This window comes from Crassostrea angulata, chromosome 7 (assembly GCF_025612915.1).
Source record: "Crassostrea angulata isolate pt1a10 chromosome 7, ASM2561291v2, whole genome shotgun sequence".
Classification (NCBI taxonomy): Eukaryota; Metazoa; Mollusca; class Bivalvia; order Ostreida; family Ostreidae; genus Magallana; species Magallana angulata.
The window spans coordinates 1,066,187-1,093,667 of record NC_069117.1 but is presented as its reverse complement, the minus strand read 5'-3'; the positions used below and the strand labels follow the sequence as shown (position 1 = coordinate 1,093,667).

General features: G+C 33.9%; 2 protein-coding genes across 4 annotated transcripts; both read left to right on the top strand.

Moving 5' to 3' along the window:
* The first annotated feature begins 283 nt into the window (after positions 1-283).
* On the top strand, positions 284-17,131 carry LOC128155494 (uncharacterized). The gene is made up of 11 exons (XM_052817222.1): positions 284-339; positions 515-637; positions 1,134-1,280; positions 13,012-13,212; positions 13,339-13,524; positions 14,314-14,508; positions 15,019-15,062; positions 15,349-15,574; positions 16,248-16,349; positions 16,470-16,553; positions 16,829-17,131. Exons 4-11 carry the CDS (start codon positions 13,165-13,167, stop codon positions 17,129-17,131), a joined length of 1,188 nt encoding a protein of 395 aa, XP_052673182.1. The 5' UTR covers positions 284-339; positions 515-637; positions 1,134-1,280; positions 13,012-13,164.
* Positions 16,247-27,481, top strand: LOC128191669 (uncharacterized). 3 transcript variants are annotated; one of them, XM_052863853.1, is made up of 10 exons: positions 16,247-16,349; positions 16,470-16,553; positions 16,829-17,451; positions 17,717-17,852; positions 23,257-23,372; positions 23,622-23,835; positions 23,922-24,014; positions 24,099-24,230; positions 26,360-26,593; positions 26,695-27,481. In XM_052863853.1, the coding sequence occupies exons 5-10, from the start codon at positions 23,314-23,316 to the stop codon at positions 26,995-26,997; spliced, it is 1,035 nt and encodes a 344-aa protein (XP_052719813.1). In that variant the 5' UTR covers positions 16,247-16,349; positions 16,470-16,553; positions 16,829-17,451; positions 17,717-17,852; positions 23,257-23,313; the 3' UTR covers positions 26,998-27,481. The 3 variants fall into 3 exon arrangements, with proteins under 3 accessions (XP_052719813.1, XP_052719814.1, XP_052719815.1); XM_052863854.1 differs by having other exon boundaries at positions 16,470-17,451; XM_052863855.1 differs by lacking the exons at positions 16,247-16,349; positions 16,470-16,553; positions 16,829-17,451; positions 17,717-17,852 and having other exon boundaries at positions 23,250-23,372.

Here is a 27,481-nt window from a genome sequence, read left to right as displayed (position 1 = left end):
CGAGGTGTAGGGGTTGGTATCAAAAATGATATTGAAACGTTTTGAATGCAGATCCCCTCTGTTAGGAATTTTTCTCGGCTTGATCCGTCTCCGGTATACACGTCACAAATTTCCGTCTTGCTGAAAACGGAGCAGAGAATTCAGGCAACTTTTGATACACAGTCTATGAGTTCTAATTCGTTTTCCTACCGGACTTCAGAATCTTTAAATATAACGGTTTATTAGTAGGTTCTCTGTCTGTTCACCCATGACGGAATTTATATTCCTTGCATTAAGAAAGCAGTCGGATATTTTTGTGTCAGGTAAAGAGTGTTCACCGGGTGTTCACCAGATACACAGGTAAAATTTCATGACAAAAATTAAATTCACAAAGAAAAACTGTTTTAAATACATTCTATTTTAATTTTAATCAAAGAGTTTTACTCTAGTTCCTTAAACATGTTAAATGATTACCTTAACTGATTACGAACATATTAAAAAATATATTGGTTTTACTTTCGATTTGTCCGATAAGAGACAAATGGATCGATCTTCGACGCGCCATCGTCTACCAATATTCTGGGACTCAGATAGTGATACAGAGGATTCTTCAGTAGGCAAACAGACAGAGGAAACAAGATCAGGTCAGGAGCAAACGGTAGGTGGTCCATCGTACTGAAATGGAAATTTTATATACAAATGTGTCTTTAAACAAGTCTTTGGTATAGTAAAACACGTATTTTATAAATCAGGCACGTAGCATCATGTTTTAAAGTGGAAAGAAAGGGTGGTAGCCTAATTCAAAATTTGACAATAGAAAGGGGAAAAAGAAAATAAACAAATTCTCAAATCCTCTGGGTGCGTAGTATCTAATTTTAAAGTTCAAATCTTTCAATTTTGATTCTATAGCAGTATACAAATTAAAATGTTAAGTTAAAATAATCATTTGAAACAAGGGGAAGTACTATTAGGGAATTTTATCTTTTATCTTTAATTTATTTTTAAAAGTAGCCGAACATTTTTTATGATTGAAAGTCTTTCAGTTAAAAATACTTGAAATGTATTTTTTCAACAAAAATTATCGGACATAAATTTCTTTGTGTACCAATCAGAACAATATAGCATTCTAACTTCAATAAAACCATGGTTACCAGACACCAGATTTGCCTGCTATTGAGGATCTTTTGAGGAATTGTCAAAAGTACAAAGATGAATTGCAGATGAAAGAAAACCTAAAGGGTGCTGTTGAGGAATATAAAACTCTCCTAAAGAAGGCGAAAGAAATAGATTGTAAGCTTAAGGTAAGGTGTGTTGCATGCTTCGAAGAAGAAAGAACTAGTATTAAAGATCTTCGGGTTTTTTCTTAAGACATACTGTTATTCTGGGGGGAAATCGGTTTTCTTATTATTTTTTATCTTTTAGACGCCACCTTTAATCCTGAAAAATCTTTTAGAAATGTTCATTTCTGATAACATGTCGCTCAATGTTGTCGTTATATATGTTATTTGATTAAAGCCCCCATCCGGTCTTAAAAGACCCCCTTTTAGTAAATTTGACGAACACTTTCGTTAGATAAGTTCAGTTTTATATGAAAACTGGCAAATTTTAAAAAAATTATATGGATTTGAAGTACTCGTAGATACTTTGAAAAGGTGTAAGATACTATCAATTTATTATGAAATTAAATGGAATGATATAGGTTTTGAAGCAATGCCAACATTTTCATGTATTTTTATCCCCCCCCCCCCCCCCCCCCCGATAATAATTTGTTTATTTGTTTTAAGATGTATTTCAAAAGTTACCTTTAAATCAGTTGGAAATAAGTGACTGGTTCCTCTGTTGAGATAGTTAGATGATTCGAATGTATACAGTTTATACATGTACTTTGTCTATAACTTGAAAAGGAGGAAAAAATTAATGCACATTATTTAAGCAACGTGTTTAAAAATCAATTTCGATTCCACCCTAATTATTTAATTGGATGTTTTTATTATGATTATTAAAGATAGGTTATATAGAAACAGTTTCAGCCGGATTTGCCGTAGGGTGTGCATTTTTAGAAGTTATAGAAAGGGTTCTTGTTACGACTGATACATATAACGCGTAAAGATGATTCAAAATTAATCCCGATTGTTTCCATTGAAAAGTTTATTTTCAATTTGTAAACATGAGTCTTTTTTAACTTCTTTCAAAGCTGTGTCCCTTATATTCCGAGATTCGGGTAATTGATCGATAACAGAGCCGCTAACTGTTCATACGCCGTCACACAGACGACAGTGCCTGTGCTTGTAGGGCTAGGTATACACAATTTAAAACGTTCCTCTAACAGACACATCTTCCATTTTGTTATTATTCGACGATTTATTAATGAAATGGTTCCTATGTATGGTTTTCAACAACACACGACCACCCTTACTGCAACCGGGACAACCGTATGTACGCTGGGGATTTAAACGAACTCGGGATTGATTTCTAAAGAACGTTTTCTTTAAAAGATTAACATAATGTTGATAGACGATATAGGGTATTTACATAAGGATATGATTTTAATACACTCGATCAGTGTAAACTATCTATTCAAGATTTAATACCATAGTCAGGTACCCTTTACACACTTGCGTTGAAAAATATATAGCTCCATTCATGTTCAGCAGATACAAAATTACAACAAGTGTTTAAAATTTCGATGTATATGTAATACGCGAAAGAAAACAAAATTAAAAGAAAATGTTTTTAAAAAAAATCACATTTCCAAAATGAATTTATAAAATGTTTTACGGTGTAACCATTTGGAGGGGAAAGCAGACTATTGTCTGTCTCAAGTTATTGTTTCATCACATTTTCACGGACTCTATTAAAAATGAATATGTATGCTGAAGGAAATACTCTTGAAATCATTCAATGAATCATTAAAATTTCATATCTTTTTTACTCAGATAATTTTACGTAAACGAAAGACAGATTTCGTATTGAGATTGATCTCAATTTTTTTTCCTTACGGCAGGTTCTTGGAACACCTCACACAATTTTTTAATGTTATCATTCAGATCTTATTTTATATCATTTGCAATGCTAATCTCCATAGATTTTTAGTTAAAGCCTCGTTTTTTAGCGGAACAAAAGAGAGAGGTTTGGGAAATTCAAATACAAAAACATGTAAACAAATTTTCATTCTGTTTAATAAATTATGTTTAAACCCTGAAGTATTTCATCTTCGCTAGCCTAGGGTTTCTGATCCGCACCGCTCTTGTAAATCAGAAATCGTAGGTTAGGGAAGATGAAGTTAGTAATTAATAACTAATGATAAAGCAGAAAATCTTGGGACAGATTTAATTTAGCTGCTTCTTTTGTTAGATTATACTTACATACCGCGCTAGTATTCGCGATTTTTCAAAATGGCGTCGGTCTACTTTGCGCGTCTTCTTTGAGAAAAGAGCGATAACTGTACGAAAAGTTAGAGATAAAAAGAGTAATTTCTACTTTTTAATTTAAAAAAAAATTGATTAGATATTTTGTGGTCCCTAAATTCACTAAAATTTGTCATCCAAACACCTAAAAGGTATGGGACACTTCCATGTTGTGAGGTACTATTAATCGAAATAAGCAGTAAACCTAGTGTAATACTTAAAACAGATTCTTTCCTGAAATTGTTAACTTACACTGTAACGCAGGGGCTATAGGGTTAACTACGAAACTGTAAGTCAAGAGTTCGAATCCCGCTGAAGAATTTTAAATTTTTACCTTTAAAAAAAATGGGGAATATGCCAAAGAAACATTTTCAAAGACGATAGGTGGTTAAGGTTTGTAAAATGCCCAAACACGATCGCACAAGCTACTGAAAAATTAATGTATTAATAAATCTGATATTTCCAATTATATATATTTAACAATATATATTTAACAAATCATTTATTTTTAACCTATAGATATGTTCAATACTTGGAGTATGTTGACTCAAACAGCCGTGTACGTATCAAAACCAGCAAATACTATCATTTTCTAGACCTTCAAGGCATTTTATTTTATAGATTGGTTCTGTCCATATTTTTCTCATAGTCTAAATAATGTCTATTGGAAAATAAACCGATTTCAATCAACAAAAAAACATGGAGAGATGACCCACTATACATGTAAAATATCTTTTTGTATTCCAACAATTGAACGTTTTGAAAAAATAATACAACTCCCTTAATTCGTGGCCAAAGTTACACATAATATTTAAACAACCCACTATATTTTGTCTGAGATGGCTTAGTGGTTAGTGTACCTCACATAAGCTAAACTTTTATAACTAGAGGTACTGTTAGCAAGCTCACAATTGATACCCCCCGCTAAGAAAAAAATCATAACGTGTGTATTTTTGCTATTATAGAAAATATTGGATGAATCTATTTCACTGTCCATTTTCTATAAATAACAACTGCTCTACTTTTGAAAACTGTTAATGCTAAAAGGAGTAAACAAACCAATTTCTATCCTTTTATTCCATTTTATTTCAAGTAAACTGTTAATGTATGAGGACATATGCATCCTTCGGTTAACAACCATGATAAGAATCAAACGAAATCCAAATACCTTGAACTTCCTTAATTGACCTTGGGTCAAGGTCATGATACACCCTTAGGTCATAAGCAATCTTAGTGTGAAGTTAGAACTTCCGATGTTTCTCCATAAGAAAGATATGGACCGGACACGAATTTTGCAATTTTTCTGCCAGTGACCTTGACCTTTCCGAATGACCTTGAGTCAAGATCATGACACACCCTTAGGTCATAAGCAATCTTTGTGTGAAGTAAGAACTTCCAATGTTTCTCCATAAGAAAGATATGGACCGGACACGATTGCACAGAGACGGACTGACGTACGGACGCACAAGGTGATTCCTATATACCCCAAACTTTGTTTGCGGGGGTATAACTAGGATTTTTATGTTATGGGTTCGAAACCACCAAAATGTTGGACAATATTTTTTTCTTATCTTTTGTTAAATATATAAAAACTGAATATAGTTAGAAATTGTGCTTTTGCAAACTTGTATTATAATATATTTGATTTAATTGAGAAAAAATAAATTCAAAATTGTATTTCACTACTTATCCGAATGTGCATTAGCGCCATCTTATTCCCCTATCTTCTTTTTTTCCAATTTCAATTTGTTTAAATCAATATTCAAATTTTAACATATTTAAGGGTTACAAATCGATGTTATATTAAATAAACGTTGTTTTGATTTTTTTTTTTGATTATCAAGTTTGTTAAATAAATATACTAGCGGAAAAAAGAAACTGTGCATTATAAAATTATTTTTCTATATCTATTATTTGTATTTAAAAAATTTAAACAATCGATGATGATAATGTTTTTGACAATATCGGATGGTAACCGTCCGGGTGCAAGGACTTTTTCAAGGTTAGTGAGCACATGTTGTTTATTGAAGAATTTGTACGCACGAGTTTTACGGGCCAATACTGTTTGGATTAAGAACTGTTAAGGATTTGTTTTTAATGTGGGCAGATTTAAAATTTACAATATCTAATTGTTTACCAAGTTACGCTTGTTCTTGTGCGCAGGTGGATTGAGTTGGTGAACACTTTCTTTACTTTTCTATTGGCCGTTGTTCCCATTGGCTAGTATTATCGAATCAGATCATTTCTATTATTATAAATCCCGGTTACTTTTGATTTTGTTTCACTGTGGGTCCGGCGATTTTGTACACCAACACCTCGCACAAGGTATTTATTGTATTAATTTATATAACATAACTTTTCTTAGTATCTACATAAAGTAAACTAAGATTATAATAAAGTTTAAAGCTTTATTTAAACCGTAACGAATTATTGTGTATAAATTGTATATATATTTATATGTGTTTATATTTATTTACAGAATCACCTTTTTGTACATATAAAATATCCTGAACACAGAACCGTGTCTTTATTATTTACTCGGTCACAAATGGCGTCGCCGGTATCTACAGTCAATGGTGATTCTTGTGTGAGGAAGAATGTCTACAAAATCCAGTGAGCAGTCATCGCTGAAAACAACTCACCTGTGAAAAGTCCGGAACGTACCGTTACCTCTTTTGATAGAAATACCTTTAAACGCCGAACCATGACGACAAAGAAATTAAGACAACAAATAAAAACTCTACAAAAAGAACTCGATAAACGCATAGATGAGAACAACGAAGAATACAAATCCAAAACTACTTATCTAAAACCAGTCCGTAATGTGCAGAAATTCAGCGGAAATGAAGATAAAGACGATATTCATGTCGACGACTGGATAGAAGAAGTTGAACATGTCATCAAACGTCACCGTATGAATAGAGAAGAAAGTACCGAATTCATATATTCAAATCTGACTGGATTGGCAAAAGAAGAAATCAAATATCGGCCATATGAAGAAAGAAGCAATCCAACAAAAGTGTTGCGTATTTTAAGTGAAACGTTTGGAGACAAAGAAGGAATAACAGTCCTACAGAGAAATTTCTTTGAGCGAAAACAGATGGAAGGGGAGTCTTTACGAGAATACAGTTACGCTCTGATGAACCTCATCAAGAAAATTACGACGAAAAACAGATATTATTCCAAACCCTGATTTGACCCTGTGTGAACAATTTGCGCAAAATGTGAATGATATCTCATTACGTAGAGAATTAAAACGACTTATTCGTCAACAGCCGGATATACATTTTTTGGACTTCCGGGACGAAGCAATATTGTTTTCAGAGGATGAAGAAAAGAACCGCTCAAAGTGCTCAACAGACAGACATACTACAGAAAAACAGGCCGCTGAATCTTCACAGAAGTCAGAGAAAACTACTCACGGAATTGACAAATACTTAGAAGTCATACAACGGCAGGAACAAAACATCGACAATCTTACAAAGTTACTTGAACGGCAAACTGTATCCAAATCGAAAGAACAATACCGATTACCATATCCACAGTTAAACCGCCGCCGTTGCTATACATGTAAAAGCGAAAATCATATCCAAAGAAACTGTCCACGAAATCTCACTTCGGCAAATTACCAACAATCGGGAAAATAGATCCTGCTGATGAGCAGAGTCCGACATCAGTAGGAAATAAAGAGGACTCCACCTGTGTCAATCATATTATTGGTCAAAGCCCTACAGTTAAAATTAAAATGTTTGGTGTAGAAATTAACTGTTTATTAGACACTGGGTCTATGGTGACTACAATAACGGAAAGTTTTTATAGAAACAACATTGAAACACTCTGTAAGAATATAAAGAATGATGTGAAATTGAATTTAAAAGCAGCAAACGGAATTTCAATCCCTTATATCGGATACATAGAAGCTGATGTTGAGTGTATGGGAAACGTTATAGAAGATCGCGGTATCCTGATAATTAAAGATACAGAAGATGTAAAGACTCGGAAACGTAAACACAATATCCCGGGCATTTTAGGAATGAACATTATTGGACAGTGCAGAGACATTTTTATTCAAAAACATGGAAATTATTATCACGAGAAAGTGTCTGAAATATCCTGCAATTCGAAAATTAAGTCAGCATTCCGAGTATGTGATCAAGAGAACAGGACTATGTATGGTTTTGCTAAAGTGTCTGCGCGACATCCCGTTAGAATCCCCGCAAGATCTGTGATCGTGATCAACGCTACTGGGCCGCCGATACCTGGAAATTACTCCGTAGCAGAACCATTGTCGCATAGCGAGCACCTGAGTGACAGCATTGTTATAGTCCGGACATTCGTTCAAGTGATCAAGGGCCATTTCTATTTGCGGCTAGCGAACATAACTGATTCTGATGTCTGGATTTCACCTCGAACACGCATTGCTATATTATCAAAAGGAGAAGAAGTTATCAATGAAATTAGTGACCCTGTGCAATTTTCCAATTGTGGCACAGTACAGGAAATATTTGTGCAGTGTTATGTGACAGAATCTACTAACGAACGTTCATGTGATCCAGAGTTCCGTATTCCTGTAAACTTGGACAAAGTTGACGCGACAGACCAAGAGAAACGAAGCATAGAATTACTATTTCACAGATATAATGACGTATTTTCAAAGTCGGATTTAGACACAGAATTTACAGATACGGTAAAACACAAAATAACGCTGACAGATGGAGTATCGGTCAATCTACCGTACCGACGCATTCCCCCGACGCAATTTGAGGAAGTTAAACAACATATTAGAGAGCTAATACATAGTAATATTATAAGAGAAAGTACCAGTGCGTATGCATCACCAATTGTTATCGTTCGCAAGAAGAATGGTGAATTACGTCTGTGCGTTGATTATCGGAAGTTAAACTCTAAGACAATCAAAGATGCATATCCTCTCCCCCGTGTTGAAGAATCATTTGATACACTGTGTGGTTCCCGTTATTTCTCGACCATGGATTTGACTTCAGGATATAACCAAGTTGCAGTAGAAGAGAACGACAAACACAAAACAGCATTTACTACACCATTTGGACTATACGAATTGAACACCATGCCGTTCGGTTTATGTAACGCTCCCGCCACATTTCAGAGACTTATGCAGCACTGTTTCCGTGAGGAAGTTTTCCAGATACTCCTGGTATTCTTAGATGATATTATTGTGTTTTCACGGACTGTAGAAGAACAAATTCAGAGATTGGAAGTAGTATTTCAGAAACTTCGTCAGCATGGACTTAAATTAAAACCATCTAAATGTGATTTTTTCAAAGAGGAAGTAAAATACCTGGGGCACATAGTATCAAAGCATGGAATTAACACAGATCCTCTAAAAGTGCAAGCTGTGAGTGACTGGGCAACACCGTCAACACCAAAACAGTTACGTTCATTTCTTGGATTGGCGTCATATTATAGACGTTTTATTCAGTCTTTTGCGAAAGTTGCAGCGCCATTGTACAATTTAATCAGAAAGTTTCCGAATGCATCTAAGAAGCTGTTCTGTGAAAAGTGGAATAGTGAATGTGAAAAATCATTTGTGTTATTAAAAGAATTACTTACCAGTGCACCAATTCTAGGATATGCCGATTACACAAAACCTTTTGTGCTTGAAGTCGATGCAAGTCTCAACGGTCTCGGAGCGGTACTTTCGCAACACCAAGATGGTCAATTACGTGTTATTGCGTACGCCAGCAGATCACTTCGTCCCAACGAACGGAATGTACAGAATTACAGTTCGCGACGTCTGGAACTTTTAGCATTGTATTGGAGTATTACCGACAAATTCCGGGATTATTTAGTGAACTCTTCTTTTACCGTTTATACCGACAATAATCCGCTTGTGTATCTACAGTCTTCTAAATTGAGTGCATACGAACAACGCTGGGTGTCACAGTTGGCTCTCTTCAACTTTGAAATCAAATATCGCAGTGGAAAACACAATTCGAATGCAGATGCTCTTTCACGTAAGTCAGTGAGTGAAGAAGGAATACTTACCTCATCAACCAGTCTAGGAAATCTCTGGTCTTCTGAAATTCCAAAAGATGTTATGTGTGTGCAACAGAGATTGTGTCAAGAATCATCCGATGTGATATGTGTTGAAATGCAATGTTCTCTTCGTCAATACAGTCAAAGTGATCTGAAACGCTTACAGTCTCAGGACAACGACATTCATCAGTTTTTAAAGTTCTGGAAACAGGGGGTATATCCAAAGAAAGAAGAAAGGAAAAACTGTGAAAAAGCTGTGAATATTCTTCTCAGGCAGTGGAATCGTTTAAGTATGGATAACGGAATACTTTACAGAACTGTGTGTGATCCTGTTAATGGAGAAACCAAACAGTACGTTCTACCATCTTCACTGAAACTGGAAATTCTTAAACAGTGTCATGACAACCTTGGTCACCAGGGAATCGAAAGATCATTCAGTGTTATTAAAGACCGGTGTTATTGGCCTAGAATGTTTAGTAAGATCAAAGAATATTGCAAGAACTGTGAACGTTGTTGTGTAGCCAAATCAGAAAACCAACAGATTAGACCAGCTATGAACCACTTACTAGCAAACCGACCTCTGCAAATTCTAGCCATTGATTTCACAGTATTGGAACCATCTAAGGGTAAGGAAAATGTACTTGTGATGACAGATGTTTTTACCAAATTCACACAAGCAGTGGCCACCCGTGATCAGAAAGCTTCTACCGTTGCGTTGTGTTTGATTCAACTATGGTGTACCGGATAGAATTCATAGCGATCAGGGAAGAAACTTCGAGTCGGATATTATTAAACAACTCTGCAAAATCTACGACATACAAAAGTCAAGAACAACAGCTTACCATCCCGAAGGCAATGGACAGACAGAACGTTTTAACCGTACACTTCACGATTTACTCAGAACTCTACCACCATAGAAGAAGAAACTCTGGCCAGATCATTTATCTGATGTTACTTTTGCGTAATGTGTCTCCAAATTCCAGTACTGGTTACAGTCCTTTCTATCTATTTTTCGGTCGTAAACCTAAAATTCCAGTCGATTTTATTGTGTCGTCAACAGTGTCGGATTCTGTCTCGGATAATGATGTGAATTACGATGAATTCATTCAAGAGCACAGAAATAATGCTAGTGAATTATTCCAGCATGCTAAAAGAAACCTGGAAAAAAATGCATCACAGAGGAAAGATCGCTTTGACGCAAAAATGGTGGATCATCCGATTGGTGTGGGTGACGAAGTTTTCATAAGAAACAGAGGTTTTACAGGAAGACACAAACTTCAAGACCTTTGGAGTACAACAAGATACCGTGTTCAAACAGCCAAAGACAGTGTGTATACAGTTGTTTCAGACACTGGACAGCAGCGTACCCTTAATAGACGTGATATCAAACGCGTACCGCCGAAATATATAAGCAGTGACAATTGCCATGCACGTGACGTTAAGCCATCCTTATCTCTTCGTCGGAGTTTGCGATTACGCGATAAACAGAAGAGTATGTGGGATTAAGAATCATAGACTGTGAATGTGATACGTATATTGAACATTTGATTTATATATAATATTATATTGATTAGTGTGTGTTTGAATTTTGATTTTTATCGAGACGATAAAATTCAAAGCAGGGGAGTATGTGGGCAGATTTAAAATTTACAATATCTAATTGTTTACCAAGTTACGCTTGTTCTTGTGCGCAGGTGGATTGAGTTGGTGAACACTTTCTTTACTTTTCTATTGGCTGTTGTTCCCATTGGCTAGTATTATCGAATCAGATCATTTCTATTATTATAAATCCCGGTTACTTTTGATTTTGTTTCACCTCGCACAAGGTATTTATTGTATTAATTTATATAACATAATTTTTCTTAGTATCTACATAAAGTAAACTAAGATTATAATAAAGTTTAAAGCTTTATTTAAACCGTAACGAATTATTGTGTATAAATTGTATATATATTTATATGTGTTTATATTTATTTACAGAATCACCTTTTTGTACATATAAAATATCCTGAACACAGAACCGTGTCTTTATTATTTACTCGGTCACAAAAACAACTTTTTTGTTAAGGAAATAGCTTTAGTTTCAACAAAATTTACCCCTATGTCATGCCACGACTCAACGAAAACCACTGGGCGACCTCGTGTGACGTCACGTCAACAGGACAACCACATTAGACTTGTGCATCTGAGAAATCGTTTCCAGACAGCAAGTTTAACTGCCCGTAGCATTCCAGGGCTTCGACCAATTAGTCCCAGAACTGTGCGTTATCCTCTGCGCGAGCAAAACATCAGACCAAGACGTCCAGCGGTGCGCCCAATACTGCTTCTTCGTCATCGTATTGCCAGACTAGCGTGGTGCACACGACATCTGCGATTCAGAATACAGGACTGGGACAATACTCTGTTCACTGATGAATCCAGATTTCAGTTGGATAGCAGTGACGGCCGTTGTAGGGTGTTACCAGGACACTTGTGTTGTGAATGTCGACAATTTGGTGGAGGTAGCGTTATGGTGTGGGTCGGAATATCAACACGTGGAAGGACCCCTCTACAAATTTTCAATGGAAATCTCACCAGCGTACGCTATCGAGATGAAATTATTCAGCGTCATGTGATACCCTTCATACAGAGACATCAAAATCACATCACTCGGCAGCAAGACAACGCAAGGCCACACGTTGCACGTGTAGTCAGGGACTTGTTTGTTCAACAGAATGTCGATGTCTTGCCTCGGCCAGCTTTTTCCCCCGATTTGTCGCCGATCGAGCACGTCTGGAGATATGCCACCATACGTCTGGGATGAAATGGAAAGACGTTTACGCCGTTTACCAAATCAGCCAGTGACAATGGCTGATTTAGGCCAGACTTTAACCAACATCTGGAACAACATCCCGCAAACATCTCTGAACACTTAAGTGGCATCAATGAGGCGTTGCTGTCAAACATGCGTGGACACAAATGGTGATTACACGCGTTATTAATTTTGTTAATTCAATTTCAAATAAGAGTGACTTTCGAGTGTGCTGAAATTGACGTTATTTGACGTTGACATTAATGTGTTATAAGATGTTGTTATGAATACATGTGTTAACAGTATTACAAAAAATAGAATTTGTGCATTGTAATTTTTATATGTTTTTTTCTCATATATTAAATAATGCACAGTTTCTTTTTTCCGCTATAGTATATTTTAATGTTTCAGTATCTGATCCGTCCTTATATAGGCATGGCATTTCTAAAGTAGTGAAAGTAAATTACTAGTAATCATTATGTAGATAGATATAATTTTACAAAACATATCAAGTACTTGTATTGTAAATGAATGTTAGAGTAATCAAGTACATTAACAAATTCCTTTGCTAAGCATATGTTCGACCTTATGTGCCTTCATGGCACGGAGAAGGAATTAATAATTTAACTTTTCTATATATATATATATATTTCTCTACCTCAAATATGTGTTTACAGAAAAGAGACGAAATTTGTTATTAAGTTATATGTAATTATGGGGAGAACAATGATTAAAAAATGACTAGGTAGATTTAACTACTTGCCGTAAATAGAAAATCATTCTGAAGACACTTTTATCTGAGCATCTTGTATTTATTAGCAACAAACGGACACCCCTACTACTCCAAAGGAGCTTAGCTCTGTGACTTACAAGAAAAGGAAACAAGCACCGTAGTTGTATGCCGTTATAGATTATGTATCCAAAAGTTTTCCAGACTACAGGAGATGGAGGGAAGCTGTGGCTGAATTCATCATGCTTGCAACAGTATCTCAGTCAGAGCAAAAATCATCACAGAAAGAAGTATTCAAAACACTACTTGTGTTTGAAGCGTCAATTTTGTTGCTGAAAATTAATTAATTTCATACCAGGTTAATATTTGTGCAACCTTGACGATAAAATTTACAGCATTCGTGTTAATTTTCTTAGAGATCGGACTTCAAGTCTGGTTATAAAACCAAAAACAAACCACTGCCGAAGTTGTACAAAAACAACATTGAGAAGTTGCTGGATCAGGACTGGGGACCAGACCGTGCCCCGGGGCCCAGTATACTTAACGACTACCGCCACCTGTTAACTTGTGAAAGTTCCCTAAGATCAACATTTCCAGAGGCTGTTTGTTTTTTATTATATGTTGTTTATTTTCTAAGCTTGACAACTTTATTGAAAAAGTTCACCTATTGAAATGTTATCTGTCATTAAAGGGGCATAGTCACGATTTTGGTCAAAAATTATTTTTCCAATTTTAATATGTACAATGCTTCAGAAAGGCATTTTTAATAGGCAACCGAAATTTGAGTGCAATTTGTTGAGTTATAAGCGAGTTACAGAGCTTGAAATTCTTCGCTATGTAAACAAGGAGTTTGTGTACATTTGAACGTTGAAGTAAAAATTTCAGTTTTAAACTTAAAACGAATGTGTTAAACGTTAGGAACTGTTTATCCATGCCTAAAATAAATAAAAAAAGATAGACAAATAAGCTGGTAAAAGAGTTTTTACTGGCATATTGACTATGTAAACAAAAACAGGGCACGGGCCTCTTTTACATTACAAAGAATTGTGAGCCCTTTATCTTGCTTACAACTTTTCGAATCACTCTCAAATTTAATTTGATTATTAGAAATGACGTACTAAAGCATTGTAAACAATAGAAATCGAAAAATAAAATTTGACCAAAATCGTGACCATGCCCCTTTAAGCGGTTCATTATTCAAAATAAATAACGAATAATATCAGATATTAAAAACATTGTATCAGATAAAAATTGAAATAGCAGTGGTCATTATATGCAAGAAAACAAATAGCGTTTTTCAACGAATGAGGTCTCAATTTGCTTTTAAAATTGAGCTTTGATTTTTTACTGCATTTTGGAAACAATGTTGTTGTTGGGTTTTTTTTGGCCAGGATATCTTTGGCCTGGTTGACGCTACGATTTGGGGACCAGAGGATGTTCCATCTGAGTTTAGACATAAGACATTGTTTCATTTTCTGCTCTCCATCAACCCGAAAGAGTATGGAGTAGAACCCCCAGATGCATGGAGAGACTTTGGAAGACTTGTTTTAGCGGAAAAACAGTTAGAACTCGCAAAAAAAGCTCAGGTATACATGTACGTGTAATCAACAGGTGAATTGTTTTACTAGTACTCATATGCTGTCTCAGATCCAGACAAAAAAGGCTTAAATCAATTTAGAGTTTTTCAATAGATTTAAAATGTTAAATTTACATTCATTGTATGTTTACCCTTCTTTGCATTGGAAATCTGCGACGTTCAATTTCCTGTAAACACACATAGCCCATGTATGAACACAAATATAAACGTCATTACGCATTTTGAATAAATTTATCATTGTAAGATTAAATGAAATGAAAGCTTACATACCAATTTGATATGTACTGATGAAAAGAAAAACCATTTAATCATATCAATTCGTTAATAAACATATTTTGGCACTGTATTTTTGTCGATCGCAGAAGCGAACTAAATAACATTTTAACATGGCTGTTCCATGTATGTTTCATATTTATGACTAGGAGCGTATAAAATGGCTGTAAATACAGCGAACATACACAAATATTTCATACTAATTCGCATCAATATGAATTACAAGATGTTGCGGGAGAAAGAAGAGAAGATTGAACTACTGTCTACAAGGTTGTATGATTTTGAGCTCTTAAAGTTTTATATTTAATTTTTGTAAACCTGACATTAAAGAATAAAAGAACGTTCCTGAAATGTTGATAAAAGGCTTGCATATAATCGACATTTAATTATAAGTCAATAAACATTACATTTCGATGATTTATGCACATAAATTAGATTTGATACTACAAAAGACTATACATTACAAGCTCAATACTGTATGTTAATATAATCCAGACTAAGCAAATATAAAACCAACAATTGAAGGATTAGAAATTCAAACACAATTTTATTTAAGGTTGAGCAAACTTGCCAGCCAACAGCGGATATTTGAATACCCGAACATCGCGGACCTGAGTGACACCCACCGCCCCACAAGACTGGGGGAGATGTACAGTCAGCTGTTCGATGACGAGTGGTCAGAGGCATTCGAGGCTTTTATAGATTCGACCATGGCTAAAGAGGGTGACGATAACGACTATTGCAACCCAAATATTATGTCCATACTACGGACCCTTTTCACGGCAAGAATAAGCTTTCAAAAATCAGATTTGCGCAAAATACAGCCGTTCTAAATATCCTTCATATATTTTTTTTCTTTTGTCAAAATAATAAGGTTTCATTTTTTACTGTTGATTATTAACTTGGGAGAATTCTTTTATTGAGTTAATCCTTGTAACTGAATTTTCATTAAAATACTTAATATATGATAAGGAGGTTCGGTGGCCAACATATACAGTATATCTAACTAATATATTAAAGATATGAAATGTTAAGCTATAAACTATTATTTAGTTAAAAAACATCTATATATTTTACCTTTTAAATTTCTGTATTTTCCTTTATCTTTATATAGAGCTCTTCTTTCGTAGAAGATCAATACTGTCTAAAAATGGCCACGACCATCGAACCCTTTTAACTTCTAGGAGCATAATACACAATTTTAAACTATCCTTACAATAAATAAAAATTGACGGCAAAAATAAAAAAAATAAAAACTATTAAATGAAATTAAATGATGCCCACATATATATTTGAACCCACAGTAGTTTTAAAAAGAACATTTATGTATGAAATAATAAAGTTGGACGCATTTTTATACATATAAAGTTTAAAATCAAACTAATATTGCATAAAATAGTTGATAAAGATGAATTCATGATGTTGAAAAAGGACCTAATTAAAATATGTTTATAGGAAGCCCTCAGCTTCTGTAGAGAAAAGTCCTGTGAACAACTACAGGACCTGGAGAACAAGATCAAAGAGGCCCTGAAACAGAACACAGCGGACACACCACAGGTAGGGACTTCAGACTTTGACTTTTGTAAATGAGATAACCCCAAGATGTTTCCTTTTAACTTAAAAATAATATCGCTAATTTTCTGCTGAAAAAATAATATATTTGATGAATGTTCCCAGAATGCACTGGACCAGACAGTATATAGACATTCAAAAGAACTCAGAAAGGCAGGATCTGAAGAGACTGGCAAATATCAGGCTCATGTAGATATAATAATATAAAAACAATTAGATATCAGTGTCAGGAAGATATGATAATAAAGATATAGTTAACTATCATACAAATATATATTATTGTTATAAAACATTTTACCTAGTTTTAAATATATTGGTATTAATTTTTTGTTACATTTTATTCTGTCAATATGCTAACAACTTAAACAATTCCCTGTGGTTTGTTTGTTAGAGATATTGTAAGTATCCATTACCGAAGTAATAAATAATTATATTTTGATGTAAAGATACTTATATCTTCAAAGATATTTCTCAAAGAAATGCTTCCCCAAGCGTTACAAGACGATAAGGTTCTACGGGATCAGAGGGTCATTAGTTACGTACGAAAATGTGTGGAGCTTTGCTGGTTCATGAATGTGTGGGATCCGCCGATGGAACTAGTGGCTCCTAAAGAAGGCGACACCGTGGACAAAAACCTATTTTCTTATTACGAAAGGAAGGGCAAAGTGGTGCAGACTTGTGTATGGGCGGCGCTTCTGCTCCACAAGGAGGGGGCCTGTGGTGGCCAAGGGCTATATCCTCCCAAAACCTATGTACCTTTTAAGTAGATTTTATGAGTGACTCCTGAAAGGAGAAATGATGTTATCATTCTCCATTATAAATAGTCGTTAAAAATCTGTTTTCGTTCCTGTGTGTTTTATTTTTCGAGTAAAAAAGATAATGTTTGAATGAAGTCATTTTGGACATTTTCTCTTTCATCTTGTTCGATTGCACTTGTCAATCAAAAGCGTCAATAAAGATTGAGGATGAAACGTAAGAAAAATATTCTTACGTTACACTCTCAACCACTTTAACACAATTTTAACGCTATGGTCAGCCACGGGAGCGACGCCTCCAAAACTTCAGGATACGTACAATCACCAAACAGGTACGACTTTAAACAAGAGATATAGAACTGTGACATAATAATATAATAATGTATGTACGAATTTAGGAGTTTTCAAACGGTAATGTTATCCTGACTCTGACCTTTTAAATGATCCGACTTCAATATTTTTATTTGTGATCAAAAATCTTGTGTTGTATATTTTGTAGACTGAAAATTGTAAAATTATAAATCGCATAAAAGAATAATTGTTTTGTAGCTATGCTTTAGTAAAACGCTTACGTATTGTTTCATTTTGTTCAATTAGAATCTCCCCCCACATGCGTTTAATGATTGCTGTGTTATCGCAAATTCGACGAAATAAAGTTACTGGTACATATGAATTTAACAGATGGTGGAGAATGACCATAACTCTATGATGTGATAGACAAACAATAAGATAGGTACCCTTTTACAATGACATGTAGTGAAAACGAAAAGTGTTTAAAATAAAAAATTCAAAGGAAAATACCTACAGTAACAGAAGCAGTGCGAAAATGGAAATAGAAAAAAAATAGAGGTAAGATCTTGCGCCATTGAACAGTAAGGATTCTTTGCAGAGCGGTCAAACCCACCGTGTGCTCTTTGTCGTAATCGGGAAAACGGAAACTGTTGAGAGTCCTGTTTTATCAACTTGTTTGTCAGTAGTGTGCCTCGCCTTATAAACTGTTCATTCGTAGAGCATGTTCTTGCGTATCGAATTAGTTGAGAGACAAAAACTTAATATGCAGGCGATGAAGGTTTGTTGTTACACAAGCAAGGAAATTCGAGGATTATCATCAATGTCCCTTTCCTGTAAAATGTCCAAATAGGAAGCAGATTACTCAGAGTGTATGGTATTTTTCATTTCACTGGGATATATCAAGTCAACGTAAATGTGAAAAAAAAAATTGTTAATTGATAATACGTCGTCGATATACCTGAATTTTGAGTTGAAGGCCACATCGAGTGATTTGTTTTTCATATACAGTTTCCGAATAAATTATGTTTCATATGAAAACAAAAATCGGTATGTTAAGAATGGGGCGCAATTGGAATGGGAATCCAAACAGATAGTAGGTAGACCTCACTTCTAAAAACCACGTAGAAACTCAAGCTTAATATCTACTTTGGAGTACGTGTGCACATTTCGAATGATTTTTAACAAATAATATGATGGACAAAATATTTTTAACAAAATGATTTATACAAAAATATTTAAGACTTTCCTATATTTCTATACAAAATGATTAGTTTGCCACGAATTAATTTTAAGTACTCGATGCATCATTTTTTTTTCAAATGTGGGGAACAAAGATTTACAATTTTCATTGCAACTGAGCTTTCACTGTTATACCAAATTATCAAAATCAATTTAGCAACATAACACGTTTACATTAGGAGTAGTAAAGACGTGAGCTTTTATGCTTTTGATTTTAGTAAATTTTTCTAACGCTCTTTTGAATTTTAAAGTTTTATACCGCGTCTTGAATATACTACACAGTACTCTTGAAGTTTCACTGCTGTTAATTTTTTTAGTAAGGAGTAATAAAAAAAGGCTTAGTAAAACATTTACTTGAAGCCGCTATATATCTATGTTTGTAAGAATGTTTTTGAAGTAGATATCCAGTATAAATAGGATAATTCAAATTCGTTTTGGTTGTTGGTTCAGAAGTGATATATGATTTTGAAGAATTTTCTCCGTAGCAAGCGAGCTTTGAGTATGAGTTGGATTACCACATGCAGAATTAAGGTAGTACGAAACACCCCTGAAATTATTTATTTGAAATATTTTCTGAAATACACAAAATAATGACTTAATATGGTGTAAAAATTAATTTCAGTCCATTATCTTAATAAAAAAATATAAATCATACCCATCAATTACTCAAGGCCAAATAAATTAAGAATCAACGTATTTCGATTATTTTGAAACATACATTTGGATGGTGTTCATATGATTTTTGTGCAATTTAGCTTTATATCATTTAAAAATGCGGCATTTGTGTTCTTTTCAAAGTAAAGACCTGAAATTTGGACACAACTACAACCAGTGTTTAAGCTTGATGTCAAACAAATTTCAAGGTCATATCAACAGGTCAAAGGTCAAATATGATGACGTCATCTAGGATTTAATCAATTTATATCTCCGTCAAACATACTTAAACCTTATTTAATCTAAAACCAATGGTTAAATTTTCTTTATTTTGATATATTTTAATTACAGGGTTATGCCAATCATACTGTTAAATTCTATTCCAATTTGAATGATTCATTTTCTTTTTAGATACCGTTAAATGCTGCAAATTTTCTTCTTAGAAGAGTAATCACAAGCACTAGTTTTACATTATATTGCATGCGAAATATTCTTAAGTTACCAGTTCGAATTTATTTCAGTATTTTTAAGTAACAAGAAGGTCTCCTGTTTAGATAGTAGCACAGATACTTGTAATATCTTGACAAATAACTTAATGGCATAGAAAATTATAACAAAGACTATTTCATTTTACACTCCACTTACACCCACTGAAAGGAGATTCCAATGGTAGGTTTGGGACGATGTGGGCAAAAATTGTGAGGTCGGATTTTGTTCGAATTTTACATATTAAAAGATTTCATTCCAAAGAAAAGAATATAAAAATTACCGAAAAATTGAATGATAGGAAAAATTTAGCTTATCTGTTTTGTACTACCTTAAATCCAAGTTCTTCTATAACACAATTTACATGTACAATGGGCCTTACAAACAAAGACAATGTTATTTCCTGCTTTGTCAGCAGTAAAACCGATCGTGCAATCTATTTAGTTCTTTTTTCACTTATAAATTATTTAATATGGAATAAAAAAATAGTTTCATATTGTACTTTTATTGCTTAATGCGATATTTTAACAAACATCAAACACTTTTAATCCATTCTGCCAACGTGCCATTGTCTTCTTTTTCATGCCTTTTTTATGATTTTCAGGAAATGGTGTTGATACCCTTTATAAAATTCAAGAAACAAATGACTAATGTTTTTATCTATTTGTCAAAGAAAATTATATTTATAGAAACATTTTCAGTTGTATGATACAAATTGTGTGTAGTTTGTTGTTGGTGGAGATATTTCTTTTAATAGAACAACCTTTAATATGGATTTTTGTTCACGTTATCTGATTTGGGTATTAAAAAACAGTTCAGAGATTTTGTTTAAGATAAGACATTGATGTTGGCAAGGTCACACGTATAAATCGGTAATGTTGGCTCCCAAATCATCCGTCAAAGTATGACAGGCCAAAGTTGGTGAATCTGCACTGTTGAATAGTTCAAAAGTTGAATGTTTAGGGTGGTTTAATTGCACAGGCTGTTAAGGAGGCATATGGTTCTGAAAAAATATGTATTCCGTTAAACACAAAACTTCGTTATTATTTTCATATTCAAATATTGAAGCAACGAAGCGTAGACCAAAAACAAATTTAAGATACTGGAGACATTTTTTCACAAATTATATTGTATTACCTAGACTTACATATTGATGACGTCATGACTGATAGCTGATATTCGTGTGAAAGAATTGTGAACAGATTCAAAATATAAGTAATATAAGAATTCTAATAAATTCTTCTGGCGTGATTCATTGAGAATTAAACGAATATGTAAATGTTATCAATTATTCACTAGAAGGTATGTAAATTTGCTTTTATTTCTCGGCCAGGCTTTCCTTCATTGTTGTTTACGATATACAAATCCAACAGGAACAACTCTACCCCGTACATATTGAACTTAATAGTTTACACGTATCGATAGTTTGATCAATGCTTAACTTGAAAAGTGCCGCTAGATTCCTGATTTTTAAGTAATTTTATTACATAATTTAAAATTATGTTGATTTAAGTGGTTCAAACCCTTTCCGTCATATAACACGGATGCGAAACTTTTTTGACGAAAAGGGAAAAATCACGAAAGTAATGACACGTGAAAGTGGTTTTGTATTTTGTTAAAAGTCTCTCTCTCTCTCTCTCTCTCTCTCTCTCTCTCTCTCTCTCTCTCTCTCTCTCTCTCTCTCTCTCTCTCTCTCTCCAATATCTTTAAGGACTACCTTATGCATAATCTAGTTGGGTTTTAAACAATATACAGAACATTTGCTTTAATTAAATTATATATGTATACAGTGGGATTTAATGTTTCTTCTGTAAAAAAATATTGTATCTTATAAATGATTGAAGGAGTAAAGTACGCTAAATGTGAAATGCGATAACTGATCTATATATTTAAAAAACAACTCAAAACAACACTGATACCAGTATTCAACAATAAAATAATCATACTTACCAACACGTTTTATGGAAAGTAAATTGTATAAATTGTTACATCGATAATGTTACGGGTGTTACCCTTTTTTGGCGAGACAATAACACTGCCAAGACATACCATGTAGATCAGGAGCGAGGAATGAGTGATAATTCAAATGGATTCAGACTTAAGTAAGCTAGATAACTATCGCTGTATCATTACTGTTTATTTTACGAGGTTAAATAGGACGTCGAGATAAAGCAGTAGTTATACATGTAATAGGAAGACAGGGTAGATGTTTAAGAAATTGATGGCATATTTAAACAGAAGGATTAAAGAAAGCGGGTTTTACTTATCTCATTTAAGGATGTGGATCTGATGTCGAAATAAGTGGGTTTTACTGATTTTTTTTACTGATTTTGTCGATGCACAGGGAAAAATAAAACTATAGGTTTTACTTTCGGTTCGTCCGATGGTGGTACAATGGACCAGTCTTCAACGCTTCATCGATTACAAATTATCTGGGACTCTGATAGTGACACCGAACACTCTTCAGGTGGCAAGCCGACAGTGGCAAAAACATCAGATCCAGAACTAACGGTAGGTAGCACATCGTCTACAGAACGAAATGTATAAATATAGACCTAAATGTGTCTTTGAAAAAGTCTTTCCCTTGTTAAAACACGTTGAGTGCATTAATTCAGAAGAACCTTGTGAATTTAATGAAGACATACCTTTTAAAAATAAGTAACAATCAAACTTGCATGATTTTTATGTACTTACTCTTAAATGAATACCTAATATATAAAACATGTTGAAATAGCTCTTGCAAAATAATAATTAGCAACTATACCACAATTAGTTTTTAATTGAACACAATTTGAATGGAAATACTTTAGACGATCGCGACTTGTTATTCATCACTTGTTCATCACCTGCATATTGTGTTTTTGTCTCTCAGTTAATTCGATACACATAAGCATGCTCTTCGTATGAACAGTTTCTAAGGCGAGGCATGCTACTGACCAACAATTTGATAAAACAGGACTATCAACAGTCTCGTTTGAAGTCATCTTTTCGTAAGTTCTATGGTCGATACAATGACCTTGTCAGCAAATACAACCTTCCACTAGATCGCATGCTGACTGACGTTTTTCATACTGATTGTTAGACCATAAAAATTCACCTAATTGTGTACGGACTTTTCCGGTTTTTTTCCCCATTACGACAAAGAACACGCGGCGGGTGTGACCGGTCAGCAGATTATGCTTACTCCTCAATGGCACCTGATCCTACCTCTATCTTTTTAGAGGTCAGTGTTGCTCTGCTTTGAATTTGTATTTCGTTTTATGGATTTTTGAGATGGTTGACAGTTTTTATTGTCATTTTTTGAGTTTGAAAAAAAGTTTGAACGAGATAAAGAAAACCGAGGTAGTGTCATTTCTGAAACAATTTATTTAAACAATTAAAATATACACGATCATTTTCATTATTAGTTTAGCACATATATTTGATTGTATATTAATTATAATTTCAAAACATTAAATGTTTAATAGAAACCAGATGTACATCAACATATCACGTGCACAGTGAAAAGATTAGATTTCTACAAAATGCAGTACAAGCTGAAAGAAAAAAACCAAGAAATTGAATACCTATCAACAAGATTGAGGTTCTGTTTACGTGAATAAGACAGACATGTTTACTAAACTTAATATAATGATTATAGAACCTAACATAGAGGGCATCAAGTAAAAGGAGAAATTAAGTAATTGTGTATTAAACATTCATATATTTTTAACTTCGATTTGATTCCGGAATTTCTTTGATTAGACCTACGAAAAACTGTTTAGAAGATATATGCATGTGCACAAATAGAACATAAAATAAAAAAAATAAAGAATTATTCGCTTATCTTCAGACTAAGCGAATATACCAATCAACACCTGATGGAGTTTATCCCCAACATGGCAGACCAGAGTGACATCTACTGCCCCACAAGACTGGGGGAGATGTACAGTCAGCTGTTTGATGACGAGTGGTCAGAGGCACTCGAGGTCTTTAAACCCAAAACAGAAGATGAGGACGACGACATCTTCTCTGACACACTGTATATCCTACAGGATCTGTTGATGGTATTATCAGGGACATTTAAAAGAAAAGTTATAAACTAGACTATCAATACTGCGCCGATCTAATGGTCAATTTTTTCTGTTTTCAGAATATCTTTGAATTTTGCAAAGACCAATCAAAAAGCCAGAAACTTTACTTTGAAGATATCCTTGCTGTTGCTATAGGATTAAAAGAACAACATGTACAGTTTACTAAGTTTAAACAATCTGGAAAAAATTGATACAGATATTTCAAAGAATTCAATTTAAACATAAATTTGATGTAGGTATTAAAGAAACAAGACACAGCAACACAAATGGATAATACATTTGATGAAAACAATAGTGGACATCAGGCGATAAGAAATAGTGGGCAGAGAGATCATAGTCAGCAGACTTATAAAGATATAGTAGGAGAGGTAACAAGGAACTCATTTCTTATTCTGTATTGTATACCCACTTGTATTTAAGGAATGAAACTTTCTACGTATGTTATATGATATAACATAATTTGAGGCAGTTTACGCTTTATAAACCGTGAAGTTATGTTATATAATATAACATACGTGTACGTATAAATTAAATTTATTCCTTATGATTTAATTTTCTAAGACTACAATATAGCATTGAATGATTTATTTTTGACGTCGTCGTGTCAATAACTGCCGTCAGGTGAGCAGACAAATTGAATAACGCGCGTTAGCGCGTTATGATAATTTGTTTGCTCACCTGACGGCAGTTTTTGACACGACGACGTCAAAATACATCATTTAAGGTAGTCCTATACTCGGCACTAAATGGGCTCAATCATTAAAAGCTTAGCTTTAAATGATAAATATACCTTCTAGCAATACATATACCAAAAAAATATGCATGTTTACATGCTTGTTTGTTTGTTATCACCTCTCAGACGGGTGTACCCCCTTGCGAAAAATATATTGACAATTATGAAATTTGCCAGACGTCCGTTTTTCCTAAAAATAACTACCAATTTTGGGAAAATTAGAACTAAACATACAAAATAGAGTATAAATATTTATTTAAGCCATATCTCATCAATAATTTTGCGCAAATTTTTGTAAGTAAGTACGCTTTATGGACCTGATGTATCAAAATAGAATACAAAAAATGCAATGCTAGTATCGCGTTTGGTAATTTTTTTGCTATTTTATGGATTCAAACTTAAATTCATGGTGTTTATTCTATAGATTGACATCTTAGAAAAAAAGATTTGGTAAAATAAATTATATGTTGACGGATTACTTTTCACGCTATAAGCTCTAAACCAAGTAGACCCTGACGAAAAAATCCGTAAAAATCACATTTTGCTACAGTTTTCTGCCTAGATCTGTCAACAATGTTAGATATCATTTAAACATTAATTAATTGACAATTGATTAAATTCGAAATAGCTTCTGTCTCTAAATTTAAACCGGTTTTAGTAAAAGAAAAAGAAAAATTCGGGGGGGGGGGATCGAAACAAAGAAGATATAAGCATACCTGAGATCCTCGTTAATTAGAAACTTCGTTTTTCATTTTACTTTAACATAATCGAGTTTCTCAACATTAATCATTTCTCTATCTCATAGAATACATATATTACCGTTCTAATTGCTTATTATTGCCATTGTTTACAACAGCCATGTAGAGCAAAATCAATACCGGGTATCAAAAACGCATTGTAAAAGTCGAACCAATATTGTAAAATCCATATTATGACGTAGTGCGATACTCGGATTACTCTAATGCTTATATTTACATTCCCTTACTGAAGAAATCAATTGTTTACTTAAATAAATCGGTATTAGTGCAGATCACGAAGGGAGTGAATAAGTAACAGCAAGAACAGCTGTTTTGTAAAACCAGTTAAAACTGGTTTTCACATAGACTGTTGAGATGAGATCGACGAGCATGAAAATATAATCCATGATAAATAACTCTCAGAATGTTGCTTTTAACAATAAAGTCAACTTTTTTGTTGAATAATTATAAAACATGGTGTTTTGACAACATTCATGAAATACATTTTTTAACCGATAACATAGAAATAACTGTTTAAGAACTACTTATGTAAATTACTCGTAAATTCATACGCAGTGAATAGGTGTTGCATTTAGAGGCATTTAAACATCACGGAATTTAATGGAAAAACACAGTAGAATGTAAATATTAAGAAAGTAAGGCCCATTATTAAGTTAATAACTTTTTTTTAGCAAAGGTTGACGTAAAGTGTATGTATTGTCACAATGGTTGAAAGGGGCAAAGAGTTAAAGGTAACGTCAAGCAAAATACTACGTTTTGCATGTGTGTCGTACCGTGACGTACGCAAATTATGTTACATGTATACGATATACAAGAACTTGTCTAGCCAATCAAATTATGTGTTACAATCAGAATTAGAATTTTATAGTATCAGCCTTTGATTTGAACTTTGTATTGCTCAAGTTTATATTTGTTGATATTTCTTGAATTTGGAAACGAATAAGATTAATATTCATTTGAGTGGAAAACTTTGATTATATTAAACTTTGTGTTCGTCTATGACAAGGAATTTTTTAATCAAACACCAAGTGAGAAGAGCCAAGAAGTATCAGAAGAGGGAAAGACAAATACTGATAAATCTGACAGTTCTCAGAAAGATCCAGCACAAGAACCAGAAAAAGAAGATAAACATTCAGAAGGCAAGGACTACAGAGAGAGTGTTATTTACCCAACAATTGACAGACATGCCCGAGTCTTCCAAAAGGCAGCTGCATCCACATCAACTAAAACCAAATCAAAGGTATGGAACAAATAATTTAAAATGAAATTGGAAATATGTTTTCCTTGACATATTCTAGTTATAGAAATGTCCAGTTCTGACAATTTACCGTATGATTTCAGTTGTTCACTACATCTAAGCTCCCCTTTCTGATACCAGACGAGACTGCCCGCGCGGACGTCCGTTTGTTGACGTACGTGAGGAAGTGTGTAGAGCTTTGTTGGTACATGTGTATGCAGGACCCACCAATGACAATCATCTCACCCATACAAGGACAGCTGGTGGACAAGGCCTTATTCTCCTTCCATGGACGCCGCGGGAAGATCGTGGAGGTGTGTGTGTGGCCGGCGCTTCTTCTCCATGAAAACGGACCCCTGGTGTGTAAAGGATACGTACTTCCGGAGGAGAGGAATCGCCATAGATAGAGATATTTATTTAGCTCTTTTGTTTTGATTGCAATAATCAAATTATTTATATAAAACATTTGTCAGACGTAATACGATTGAAAAAAAATCGTATATAAACTAATGATATTTTGATCAATCTGCTTTTTGTTGGAATACAACGAGATTATATTCTTGTTGTTATACTGGTACATGTATATATAATATATATGTATACACTGATTATTTACATATACATTTGGTCTACAACAAATACTGACTTTTAAAAATGCACAGTTTTCTTGAAAACTGTATCAAATCATTCAAACTAACCAATTATTACAAGGAAATTTCTGTAATTAAAAGGTACTTGCAACAAATCAAATTACTGTGGAAAAGCAAGTTGAAGGGCTTGTTGAATATTGCATCGAAAACGATTAATTGTGTTGTTTAATGTGTTAACAATGGTTTTAGAATTTTATGGATTTTATTGATTTTGTGCCATAATAAATGATATGTAAATGTT

Coding starts and splice junctions, on each gene's coding strand:
- LOC128191669 (XM_052863853.1), top strand. CDS start 23,314: ATGCAGTACAAGCTGAAAGAAAAAAACCAAGAAATTGAATACCTATCA. Junction 24,015..24,098: donor TAGGATTAAAAGAACAACAT/GTACAGTTTACT, acceptor AATTTGATGTAG/GTATTAAAGAAACAAGACAC. Junction 24,231..26,359: donor ATAAAGATATAGTAGGAGAG/GTAACAAGGAAC, acceptor GTCTATGACAAG/GAATTTTTTAATCAAACACC.
- LOC128155494 (XM_052817222.1), top strand. CDS start 13,165: ATGCTTGCAACAGTATCTCAGTCAGAGCAAAAATCATCACAGAAAGAA. Junction 14,509..15,018: donor AACTCGCAAAAAAAGCTCAG/GTATACATGTAC, acceptor ATGAATTACAAG/ATGTTGCGGGAGAAAGAAGA. Junction 15,063..15,348: donor ATTGAACTACTGTCTACAAG/GTTGTATGATTT, acceptor ATTTTATTTAAG/GTTGAGCAAACTTGCCAGCC.